This window comes from Ursus americanus, chromosome 2 (assembly GCF_024610735.1).
Source record: "Ursus americanus isolate L20-20 chromosome 2, mUrsAme1.1.p, whole genome shotgun sequence".
Lineage (NCBI taxonomy): Eukaryota > Metazoa > Chordata > Mammalia > Carnivora > Ursidae > Ursus > Ursus americanus.
In genome coordinates, this window is record NC_142128.1 from 17,468,332 (window position 1) to 17,481,108 (window position 12,777).

The 12,777-nt window shown below is 61.5% G+C and overlaps 1 protein-coding gene across 2 annotated transcripts in view; it reads right to left on the reverse strand.

Annotated features, from left to right (window-relative positions):
* Positions 1–1,763: 1,763 nt before the first annotated feature.
* The window catches only part of SBK1 (SH3 domain binding kinase 1), a 48,137-nt gene continuing 37,123 nt past the window's right edge, over positions 1,764–12,777 (reverse strand). For both annotated transcript variants that reach the window (XM_045775240.2, XM_045775241.2), the window contains exons 2-4: positions 6,203–6,435; positions 4,799–5,001; positions 1,764–4,114 (exon numbers count right to left, since the gene is read on the reverse strand). In XM_045775240.2, the coding sequence (XP_045631196.1) occupies positions 3,275–4,114; positions 4,799–5,001; positions 6,203–6,428 (1,269 nt within the window). In that variant the 5' untranslated portion in view covers positions 6,429–6,435 and the 3' untranslated portion in view covers positions 1,764–3,274. The remainder of the gene's footprint in view (positions 4,115–4,798; positions 5,002–6,202; positions 6,436–12,777) is intronic.

The window sequence follows — 12,777 nt, forward strand, 5'->3', positions numbered from 1 at the left end:
GCCTCAAATGTGGGTTATGTCTGTCTCCATCATTCCATTGCTGGCTGCCTGAGGACAGGGACGCCATCTGGCCTGCTCGCTGCTGTATCCTGAGGGGGACGCAGAAGGTGCTCGGTAAATATTTGCTGGGTGACGACTGGATAAATCAGCCTACTCTGTTCCTCTGGGCTTTGGCTTCTGTTTTCTGCCCAGTCTGAAGGGCTCCAAGCTGAAGCTGGACATCGGGCCAGGGACGAGTGGCTGCCCCTTCCCTCCCAGAACCTGGTCGTTTCCCCTTCAAGCCTCCTCTAGGCCTGGGAGGCCCCAGGAGGCCTGAAGTAGCTGCTGTCAGACTCCGCAGACCCCGCTTTAGAACATCCGTCAAGCTTTCAGCTCAAGAGTCATCGTGTGTCCCCCCCCCCCACTCCGACCATATCTGAGACCAGACAGCCACCCAGTGGTAATTTTTCTAGACTTTTGTTTATTTTATAGCAATTGTCATGATTAGAGAAGTAAATAACACATTTAAAAACCTTCTCAGGGCAAAAGGATGCCAGAGTATTTACAAACACATGGTGGGGGGGGGGCGGTGGCAAGACAAGAGGGGCTGGAGCTCGGGAGCTGGGGTTCCGCCCAGGCCCTGAGCCAAGCTGGATGCTGATGCTAGCCACCGCGACTGTCCCCGGCCCCAGCACGGGCTCAGGGAGTACTGGCAGCCTTGGGGCTCTCTCCGTGGGCCTGATGGGAGGCCCTCTAGCTAACCTGTGGCCCTGCCTCCCGCCCAGGGGGCTCCCCAACACCCCACAGGCCAGCTCAGAGGGGCCTCTGGGAAGCACCGAAGGACGGGGCAGTGTGGGGGCACAGGGGCTGGGACAGAGATCGCGGATGACCCGGCCTGCCCGGGGTGGGACAGAGAGAGAGAGAGAGACACACACACACACACACATACACACACACCTTCACAGAAGAATTGAAAGAGGAGGATTTTTTGTGTTGTCTTCTAAGTCTTCGTGTCTACGGTGTTATTAATTTTTTGCTATTTGTTTCTTCGACAGTGACATAAACTGAGGTAAACATCTGTGACCAACACCTCTCCTAAGGGGCAAAGGGTCCCAACCCAACTAGCAGAGGTGGCGGCGGCAGCAGCAGCAGGGCCCCGACGGCGACGTCGCCGGGCGGTCGCTGCCCCTCCCTGTGCCTCTGAACACAGGGGCTGGGCTACATAACTACAGTCCCCTTTCCAACGCTAACATTCTAGATACTACAACGAGGGAGAAACTCCCAAATAGGATCTTAACAGAGAAAGAGAGAGAGAGGGCGCACGGCGAGGGACATCTACTGGAATCTTGCGTCCGTGTTATTGCAGGAGAGACAGGATGTCGAGAGGCCTAAGGCAAAAGGAGAAGTCGCGGCTGGGAGACAGAGGTGGCCCGGATGGGCTCCAGGTGGGCCGGGGGCAGTGATGGGGGGCCCTTCTCTGAAACGTGGCCCTTGGTGGGAGGAGGGTTTGCTACTTACCTGGCGCGTGGAGGGCCCCAGGCCCCCCCCCCCCCCGCAGAGGTGGGCCTCCAGAGGGGCGGGCACCCGGAGAGGGGCGGGGCCAGGCCCTGGGGCAACCGCACGCTGTTTGTAAACTGGACCCAGGCAGGGCAGGGGGACCTATAGCCCTTTTGCGCGGTGGGAGTGAGGGATGAGCGGAGAGGTGGGGGCTCCAGGCCAGAGGGGGGTTGGGCCCTCTCTGGTCAGCCGGGGTCCTCAGAGAGCCCCCTCAAATGGCCTAGAAGCCCGGCAGGTGTGAGCCGGGGTGGCGGACGGGACCCTGCCAGGCAGAAGGAGCGGCCTCACCCATGTCGAGGTTATTGCGGGGTCCCGGGCCTCCACAGCGAGGGCAGGGGTCACGAGGGAACACTGGGGGAGGTTGGGTTCCTGTTTTGCCGCCTGGGGGCCTGAGCCAACCAGCGGGTGCCTCCGGGCCAGATTCCCTGAGGGGCGCGTGGTGAAGCACGGGCCTGGGCACCCGCTGGCAGCGGCCTGGGGAGGATCCTGGGCCCGGGCGGAGTTTCGGAGGCGTCCGGATGCCATCGCTGAACACACAAGACTACACGCAAACGTGGCCACTCGACTCACACTCACGCCGCACACACACCTGTTCACACACTCGGCCCCCTTGAGTCTCCATGGACCCCCACCCTCATTCCTACAGCGGCACACTCCAGTACCAGGAATCTGGCAGACGCGGGGATGGGGGCAGCCCCAGGCTGATGTGCCGGTCCCCAGAAGAAGCCCAGGGAAATTCCTGGCACAGATCACCTCGCCGCCGGCCAGACGTCCAGGCCACCTTGTCTGGGCCCGGGGAGCGAGGATTGAGAGGCTCTGAGGTTCGCGGGCCTGGGGAAGGTGCGGCCAGCAGGGGGCGCTGGGCCGGCCCTGGGCTCGGCACTCTCTCCCGTAGCCCTGGGGCTGCGGGGGCCGCCCTGGCAGCCCTTCTCTCGGCGAGTTTGCCGGACAATTCCTGGGGAGGAAGAGCTCCGCCTCTCGGGGTCTGTGCGGCTCAGGGCAAGTTGCCCTCCTTCGGGGCTCAGTGTCCTCATCTCGGGGGAATGGGTTGTGGGGGTCACTAGATTCTTCGGGCCTGTGCCTGCACGCACACACACACACGCACTCACACACTTTTGTCACATCCAGACATTTGCTACATTTTGCAGAGGGCTTGGCCTCTCCCCTATTGCCTACCAGGAAAGGGGCAGGGCGCAGCTGAGCACCCCTGCCCTCAGCTCATCGCCCTCCCCCCAGCCAGCGTCCGAGGGCCCTAAGTAGCCCCTTCTCTGCCCCAACACTTCCATCCCCTTCTGTGCCCGAGTGAGTGTGGGGGGCGCAGGGCGGGGCGGCCAGGAGGGAGGACCAGGGATGGGACTGCGGGATGATCTGCCAGGGGGTGCAAAGGGCTAGGAGCAACTAGTCAGGGTTCCAGAGTTCGGGGAAGTGAGTGTGTGTGTGTGGGGGGGAGTCTGCCCGCAAGCTCCCTTGCTCCGGGTGTCAGGGGAGGCCTCTGAATCCTCAGGTCTGCGGGGCTCGGCTCCCGTGGGCCAAGCCCCCGCCCCACAGGCGGGGCAAGAGGTCTTTTGGTGGCTATCTCGGCAGCCCGCCGCGGACCTGGCGCCCTGGCCCGCCGCCCCGCCCAGCCTAGCGCTACTCCCTCCCGCCGCCGCGGGGGGCCCGTCGGATTCCGGGCGGCTCCCGGCGGCCCAGCCTGGTGCGAGCACAGCGCCCCGGCCCCGAGGGCGGCGGGGGCGGCTCAGACGCAGATCTCGATGGCTGTGGCCAGCACCACCTGCCCTTTGCTCTTGTCCGGGCGTCCGTCGGTCCTGCCGGAGGGCCCCGGGGGCGCCAGGCCGGCCTCGGGCACCGGCACGGACACCGGCACGGGCACCGGCACGGGCGCGGGCGCGGGCCCGACGGCTGGGGGCGCGGGCCGGGAGCCGCTGCCGCTCTCGGTCAGCACCGTCCGCTTGAGCGGCCCGGGCGCCTCGAGGCGCAGCGGCCCGGCGGCGGGCGCGCGGTCCCCGGCCGGCTTGCGCGCGCGGTGCGAGGGCCGGCGCCGCAGCTCGGACGTGAGCTCGTGCTTGAGGAAGCGGAAGACCTCCTTGGCCGGCCCGCGGCGTTCGGGCTCCAGGGCCAGCAGGCGCTGGAACATGCGCAGCGCGGGCTCGGTGAAGCGGCGCCACTGCGACGGCAGCCCCGGCAGGCGGCCCCGCTGCCAGCGCACGAACTCCTCGAAGAAGGCGTCGGCGCCCGACGCCGCCTCCCACGGGAAGTTGCCGGTGAGCACGCAGAAGATGAGCACGCCGAAGGCCCACACGTCCACGCCCGTGTCCACGGCGAAGCCGTCGGCGCGGCCCGCCTGGCACACCTCGGGCGCCGTGTACGGGATGGTGCCGCTGACCCGCTTCACGCGGCAGCCCACGCGGCGCGTCATGCCGAAGTCGGCCAGCTTCACGCGGCGGCACTCGCGGTCGAACAGCAGCACGTTCTCGGGCTTGATGTCGCGGTGCACCAGCTGCCGCCCGTGCATGAAGTCCAGCGCCAGGCCCAGCTGCTGCACGCAACGCTTCACGGTGTCCTCGGGGAGCCCCACCTGCCGGCCGGGGCGGGGTGGGGTGGAGGGGGGAGCCGCGCTCAGGGACCGGCGGGCGGGAGTCCAGGACTGCGGTCCCTGCCCCGCCGGCCCCGCCCCGCCCCGCCCGCCGGTCCCTCCCCTCCCGCCTATCAGTCCCCGCTGCTGCGGGCCGCTCTCTCCGTGCCCCTACCTGCTGCCTCCCCCACCCCACGGGGGGGGGGTACTCCTGCTCCCTCTCTGGCCCACCAGGCTAGTTTTCACCCCGAACCCTCATCCTTGGTCACTGCCGCCGCGGAGGGTCCAGAGCGCCCTCTCTCGCACTGTCTCACCAACTCCCGGGCGCTGCCACTGCGCCACTGCCCTTACAGGACCTAAAGCTCTGCTAGGCCTCGCCGCTCGCCCCCTGGGCACCAGCGCAGACTCCCTGGCACGACCCAACGCAGACTCCCTGGCACGACCCAACGCAGAGCCCGGAGCCTGGAGTCCTCCTTCCCCCCACGCCAGGGCACCTCCTCCGGGAAGCCCCTGGGAGCCCGGCTGCCTTGTCCGCCCTCTCGTGTCCCCACTGCTCCCATGCAGCTGCTGTGGAGGGGTGCTGCTGGACCGGATCCCGCCCTCCTGCTGGTGCCCTCGGGGCGCCTGGCTCCGTCTGTCCTGGGACCCGGGGACCCTCTCCCGTCCCTGTGCCACCGCACCAAGTACCTGAGGAGGAATGATGTCGAACAGGTCCCCGGCAGGCGCGTACTCTTGGGCGAAGACGTAGCAGTCTTCCGTCTCGAAGACCACGTCAAAGACCTTGATGATGAAGGGGCTGGAGGAGAGGCTGTTGGTGATGCTCACCTCCCGCAGGAAGTTCTTCAGCTTGGTCTTGCTCTTGTTCACAAACTTCAGCGCCATTTTCGTGCCTGCCGGGGCAGCAGCAGTGGTGAAGGCCGGGCCTGGCGCTCCTGCCCCTGACATCCCCGGGCCTGCCTGTGCGCCTGCCCCGCGACGGCCGCGCGGGTGGGAAGCTGCTGCCCAGCGAGGGGAGAGGACTCGGGGCAGCCTGGGTCCCTGCACTGGCCTGCAGCCCTCGGTGAGGACGCCTGCTCCTTCCTCCACGCTCTCCCTTTCTGCCTGACATACAGTATACTTATTTCATCTGGTGGATCCCCCCCCGCCCCCCAGCCCCCCCCCAGGATGTAGCCCCCCAGCACAGGAATCTTTGTCTCGCTCATCACTGTCTCCCCAGTGCCTACAACAGCGTCCTGCATCGAAGCTGCTCGAGGAATGCTTGTTTAATGGATGGATCAGAAGGAATCAGACCCTGAAAGGCAAGGGGCTGCAAAGCTGTGTGACGCACCTGTGGCCACAGAGCACTTTACACATCACGGGCCCTCCCCTCGGCACTCCCCATTCACAACCCGCTCCTCCTAATGACCCTAGGAGGTGGGGCCAGCCTGAATGCTACCCTATGTTACAGAGGAGGAACCTAGGCACAGAGAGGTTAAGCCACTTGCCCAAGGTCACACAGAGAGCACATGGCAAACCTCAGGCGACCCCATGTCCAGGGTCCCTCCTGCTGCTGTCAGTTGGTACAGAGCCCCCTGCCCCAGGTGTGTGCAGGTGTGGGAACTCATGCAGTCCCTGTCCCTGACTGGCTGAATGGGCGCCCATGTGAGCCTATGGTGTGGGGAAGGCATCGTGCTCCTGGTTAAGTGAGAAGATTCTGGAGCTGATTATTGGGGTCTCTCTAGCTGCATGACCTTAGCTGAGTGACTGGATCTCTGGGTCTCAGTGTCTTCATCTGAGAAATGGAGGTGGCCATACTGACCTCCCAGGGCCATCTCCCACCCCTCCTTAAGCATGGTGCCCTGTTCCCCAGGGCCCACCCTCAGCCCTGTCCACTTCCCCAGGGTCAGCCCCTCAGCTGTCCCCAAGCAGCCCGCCCTCTAGGCTGGGCCCTGTACCCCCTCTCAGATCTCCCTGGGCTGCTCAGGCTGCCTCTGTCCACCGGGACCACTAACTCTGTCTCCCTGCTGACCTCCTGGCTCCCGAAGAGAGCACACAGAGCCCTAGACAAGTCCCCACCCCAGCCTTCAACACCGGCACCCTGCAGACGCTCACCTGTGCCCTTGTAGGCCACGAGGTCGACCTTCCCATAGGTGCCCTTGCCCAGCTCCCGGACGAGTTCGTAGTGCTTGGTGACGTCACTGGCGGCCAGCGTGCGGAGGGTCAGCGCCTGCATGTCCTCAGTGAGGAGGGGCACACCTGCACCCAGCCCAGGGGCAGTCCCCGGCCCACAGCAGGGCAGGGTGCGGGGTGGCTCGGGCTCTGGGCAGCCCACGCTCATCTTCTCCCTGTTATGGGGGATGTGGCATGAAATGTGACGTCAAGCCAGGGCCCCCTGGTCCCCCCACCTCCTCCTTCCCCAGTACCTAGCGTCCCGGGAGAACAGGCTGAAGATGACCACAAGGGGGCGACAAGCATCTTTGCTGCATCCCCTGTGCCCAAAGCTTCAGGGCCAGGCCTGAGCCAGACTCCCAGGAGACACCGCAGTCCCCACTTGGGTACCACTGGCCTGTCTCAGGTTGTCATCCAGACATAGCATCAGACAAGGCACACGTGTTTATGTCACACAAAGACACTCCATATACCAAGTTCACAGGGATGCTCCTATTCACAGATAGTGACCCGCTCCTGCTGCTCACCAGGGGCTTGCTGTTCAGAGCCGTGGGGACACAACCCTAAACAGACAGATAAGACTCCCACCCTCAGGGCGCCTGCGTGGCTCAGTTGGTTAAGCGTCTGCCTTTGGCTCTGGTCGATGTCTGGGTCCTGGGATCGGGCTCCTTGCCGAGCGGGGAGTCTGCTTCTCCCTCTCCCTCTGCTCCTCCCCACTGTGTGCTCTTTCTCTCTCTCAAATGAATAAATAACATCTTTTATATATATAAAAAAGAATCCCACCCTCATGGGACTTATGTTCTGGGGGGGGGGGCGATAGACAATAAACAGTGAACACATGAATTATATATGATCGTAAAAGGTGATGTAGGCTTTTGAGAACGGAAGGCAGGGGGTGGGGAAGGTGAGGTCTGAGGGCAGGGGTCACCGGATCAAATTCCTCAGCCAAGTAGTCTCAGACAAAACTCTGGGAGGTTGGTGCAGATGTGGTCACACACCCACAGGGGACTTCCACCCCTGCCCCTCACAGACAACACCCCCCAGCTCAGGTACACAGTCACGGGTGTGGTCCCAGCACCCGCCCAGCCTCCCCCCACCCCAGACACAAGGCAGAGCGCAGGTCCCGCAAAGCCACAACCCTCCCCGCCCCATCCTCCCCATTGATGGCCTGACTGACCCCTTTGGGACCCACACAAACTGCACCCACCCATCAGAGGTACTGAGTTTGTCCCCAGATGGTGTTGGGGGGCAGAGAGCTGCAGCGGGGACAGTCCAGGGCTGGGTGGCAGAGAAGGCCCATCTGGGGCCTGCATTTCTTGTCTGTCAAGGGGGGGGTGGCTGGGCCGGGGAGCCAGGTATGCTCGTGTCTGTGCGTGTACCGGCAGGAGAGGCCAGCACTGAATCCTCAAGAAACCGAGCCCCAGGAGCCTGCCTCCCGGCACACCTCCTCTGCCCTCACCTTGCTTCCTCCTACCTCCAATCCCAGGTGACTCAGCCAGCACTCCCCCAGCCCCCACCCCTGCAAGCCCGCCCAGGGCTCTGGGAGAGAAAGCAGACTTGGAGCCAGCTGGCCTGCCTTTGGATCCAGGCCTGTCACCTGCTAGCTGGATGGCCTTGGGCAAGTATCTTCCTCTTCCCTTGCCTTAGTTTTCCATCTATAAAAAGGATAGAATAGTGCCTTCTCTCTATGGACTTGTGACTTATTAAAGGACTTAGCCGTGGAGCGGAGTGCTTGGTGCCCGGTACAGCGAGTGCTCTGTAAGCGCCAGGTGCCTGTGCTCCCTCAGTAGTGGGATCTGTGTTCCCTCCAGCTGGGCCGGCGAGGCTGGGAGCAGGGGTGCGCACCCTGGCCCAGCCGCTCCCCTTCCAGGCCCAAACCCTCTTCTCCTCCTCTGCCTTCCCCTTCCCTCTTGGCACGACCCAGCCTCCCACTTCACACGGAGAGGAGGAACATCAGGAGGGAACTTCCTGGCCTCCCACCCAGCCCCAAACGGAGCTCCATCTGCACGTCCTCCGGCTGGCTGGGGGAACAAGGGGCCCTCCTCCCCTCCTCCGATTTGGCTCCTGCCCCTTCTGCTGCCTCAGGATTCTGCTCCCCCATTCAGCCCCCTTCCCCTCCATTCATGAGCAAGCCCTGTTCTATAGAACCTTCCCCCGCTACAGCCACTGCCTTGCCTTTCCTAATTCTTTCGGTCTGAACATATGCCAAGGAGTCTGTCGGAAACACCACGCGAATGCCCTCAGAGGGGCCCGTCAGTAGCCCGCACTAGCTCATTTCCTAGGCCCCCCCGGGGGAAGGATGGTGCCAGGCCCACAGACACGGGGTCCTGTTGCCCCTACCTCCACCACCCAACTGGGCCATCGCACCTGTCACCCAGTCTCTGTGCAGTCCCCGCTCGAGCCGGACAGCACTGGGTCCCTCTTACTGCAGCCACCAAATAGGCTAAAGCGGGCGGCCTCTGCCCACGATGGCCTTCCCTTGCTTTCAGGGCTGGAAGGGGTCGCCCGTCCCGACCTCTGTCAAATGCCCACACACTACCCGGGTGGGGAGAACTCCGAGCGAGGAAACGCAGGTGATCTGCTTTGATGCAGCAGGGAGATGGACGGCCCTTTCTGGGGAGAGTGCGGGCCTCTCCCCCAGGGGTTCCGTGGAGAACACACCCTCTTTGCCTTGAACTCTTCCCCCTGCCCGCCAGTGAGAGGCTGCTGGGCTGCTCTGCTGACCTACTTCTCCTGCCATGTGTGGCCTCCCCGAGGGCTGGGCAGGCCATGGGTGTGCACACACACGGGCACACACGTGTGCGATGCTCCCACTTCGGGCCGTGGCCCTGCCAGTCATTTGGGGCTGTTTCTGCGTCCTCCGGGAGGCTGACTGGCAGCTGCAAGTTGCGAGAAGCTCTTCTTCCCTCTCTCCCCTTCTCCCTCACGCAGGGGCTGTTGGGTGCATGGCTCACCCCTGCGGCTTTGGCCTCAGAGTTGCACTGTGTAGGCACCGGTCTGGGTCAGAGGCCCAGCCACAGCAACCCACAGTTGCCCCCCGCCTTCCAGGTTCAGCCCATGCTTTGACCACCGCCCTGCACTGCCTCTCTCTCGTCTCTTCTGCCGGTCCTGCTGCCTGCCTTGACCTCCTCTTACCCCATCCACAATCTTCTGGGTCTCTCTCCTCAGGTCCCACTCCTCCAGGAAGCCTTCCCTGCTGCCCCGGGTGCCGATTCCTGCCTCTGCTGAGTCGCAGGATTCACGCAGGAGCTGTGTGTCTCTTTCTGAGGGTTCCTATTGAAATGTCTTGGGGTGCTCTCAACTCTGTCCCCGTCAACAGCCCAAGAGGTCCCCGGGGGGTAGGGGCTACATCTGATCCAACTTTCCCTCATCCCTTCACTTGGTTCCCAGGGCCCAGTTTTGGGGGTCTTCATTATTGATCCCTCTCTCCTTCCCAACCTTCCTCTCCCTTCAGGCCTGTTCTCTGCAAGGCGTCAGCAGGAGACAAGGAATTAATCCACACAGCCGTCCCTGTCGCTGCGTCATGGCCCCAGGTACACACTGCCTCTGACCCAGTTACCACGCATGTGACTTAAGAGGCGCAGTGGGGAGCGACCGAAACAGCACCGGCCTTGGGGCTCGGCAGGCTTGCCCTTGATCCTGCCGTGCGCCACTTTGTAGCTGGGCAACCTTGAGTGAGTCATTTGTCTGAGCCTCGGTGACCACACCTTTACGACGGGGAGAATCACAACAACGACAACAGTAGCAGCTAACACTGACATAGGGCCCCGCTCTAAGGATGAGCTCATCTTCACGATTCAGCACGTAGGTGTTCTCATGACCCCAATTTTAGAGAGGGGGAGAATGAGGTAGAGAGCCCGAACACCTTGCCCAAGGTCAGACGGCTCACGTTGGGATTGGTTCCAAAGTTGGCGCTCTTAAGCACTGTTTTCCTAAGTCAGAATGTTGGGAGTGTCCCATCCAGATCCCTGGGTGTCCAAATGGGGAAACTGAGGCCCAGGAGAGTGCAAAGCCTGAGCCAAAGCTGCCCATGCATTCGCTCGGGCTCCTGTGAAGAGCCAATTGGCTGTTAGGCACTGTCCAGGCACTTCCCGTGTATTAACGCACTTAATCCCCACAGCAGTGAGGACAGAGCAACTTCTTTCAGGTGGGGACTTGAGGCCAGAGAGTAAAGTAAGACACACCTGCCTCCCCGAGGGCTTGAGGGCAGGTACGCCTGGCATCAGCACGAACTTGATCTACAACGATTTTACCTTCATCACCCTTGCCTCCACTTGAAGGAGCAGCTGTGGACTTGGGTGACTGTGAACTTTCCAGCAGCAGGTGGTGGAGGTCCCTGGCTGCTCCCCCTCCCTCCCCCATCCTGTGTGGTTGACACTACTATCCACACTCAAGCTGACCGTGCTGTTCCGGGGGACCCCACATGCCTTGCACCTCAAGTGCGTGTCCTCACGGGCCCCGAGGGAGGCCCCTGGTTTCCCGTCTTGCTGAAAGCAGGTGGGTGTCACCCGGTCTTCCGGGCAGCACTTGGGGCGCTGGCCCTGTGGGCTGGGTCTTCCGCCACACACTGGGAGGGCTTCCCAAGCAAGAAGCAAGACCCAACCGCCTACCACTTCCTGTTGGCAGGTGGCTTGAGCTGGGTGCCTCTCTTATGAAAACTACACCCAATGCATAACCCAGCTCAGGCATAAACCAACTCCAAAGGCCTACTTTGGAACCTCCCTTCCCTACCACACACACACACACACACACACACACACACACACACACAGTGCCAGCCTGGCAAAATTTCACTCACTGAGTCCTCATAAGTATCCTGAGAAAAAGGGCAAGATGTCCCCTGTTTTTTAAAAAACAGCTTAACTTAGTACAGACCACAAAATTTACCCATGGTAAGCATACAATTCAAGGATTTTAGTAAATGTCCATTGCCACGATCAAGCGATGCTTTCTATTTTATAGATGAAGCACAGAGGCCCAGGAGGTTCGCGATTTACTATGGTTTTGGTAAAGATAGTCAACTGTCCATCAGAACTTTGTGTTTCCTCTTTCATAATACAGAGCTGTTGCTGGAGGGCGGCTGTCAGCAGGGAAGTACATTTCCTGCCTGCCTGGCAGCCAGGTGTGGCCACATGACCAGTTTCCCCAATGGAATGTGAGCAGAAATGATATAAGTCCCTGCTGGGTGGGGCCTCTAAAGAGTGGGCAGGGCTTCTCTATTTTCTCTCCTTCTATAACTGGGCTTGATACAGAGGCCTCCTGGGTCCTAAAAGATAGTGGAGCTAGGAGCAGCCTGGGTGCCTGGCTGTGGGTGGTCTGCTGACGAAGGTGACCCCCTGGACATTTTACAGAAGCCTGTTGTGTTAGGCTGCTGAGATATAGGGGCTTACTTGTTACAGCAGCCAGCACTAGTCTAATCCAAGGACTAGGTAGCAAGGAGGCCAAAGAGCTAGGATTTGAACCTCTGTGTGTCCAACTGCCTGGACGGTGGCCAGTCTGTAAAGAGGGGGGGCCTGCTCTTATCCTGTCTCATGGGAGCATAAGAATACTGGCAAATATTTATTGAGTGTTGCCATATGCCAGGTGCTGGGCGAACCGTGATGGATTGGATTGTTTAACAATCACAAGTCTGGGCGGTAGGTGCTACTGTGATTACCCATCTTACAGAGAGGGATACGGAGGCACTGATGGGCTAACTAATTTGGATTTGAACTCAGGCTGTCAGGCTTCGGGTCCCATGCTCTTATGCACGGTGTCCTCCGAGGCTTCGGAAGGTAAACCCAAGCAGAGAGCAACTCAAAAGGAGACCGTTCTCACATCACAACAGGGAGGAAATGCGTTCTCGATCACTGCGGGTAGAGCAGCAGAGAACTGGCTGCCCATCTGTTGGGGAATCGGCAGTGGGGGCTGAGGTTGGACCAGGTGATACCAGCCAGGCCTTTCTTACTCTCTCACTCTGGGAGTCTAAGATTCTCTGTCCCCATGCCCAGGGCCCCTCCCTCAGGCCACCGCACCCATGCTGTGCCCTTAGCACAGGCAAACCCCAAGGGTATCCTTAACCAAGCCCTGGCCTGGAAGGATTCCATCGAGCAGATGACTGTTGCTGGCTGGGTGGGTGGGTCACCGCTCTGGGTTCGTCTCAGTATGAAAAGCCGTGTCATAAAAGCAGCCATAAGACAAAAGCATGACTTCAGGTACTGAGTGGGGACGGGGGCGGGGGCGCTGCTCCACTTTGCTTCTATGTAGAGGGAGGGGCTGGAGCCTCATGACCCCAGACTACATGGCTGAGCTGGCTCTGAGCACCCCCCAGCCCCCCTTTCCTGCCTCCAGGCTTCTCCCTCCGAGGCCTCCTTATCCGTGTCTCAGGACCACATCTGACCCACGCCTTGCCTTGCTCAGGCATTTTCAGTGGCTTCTTGAGTCAGCCTGTGGTGCTTTTCCCTGCTCAGCGTGAATTTCCCTTTCTTCAGGGAATGGCCCCTCCCTCAGGCCAAGTGGTTCAGTAGAACTCTCTCCAC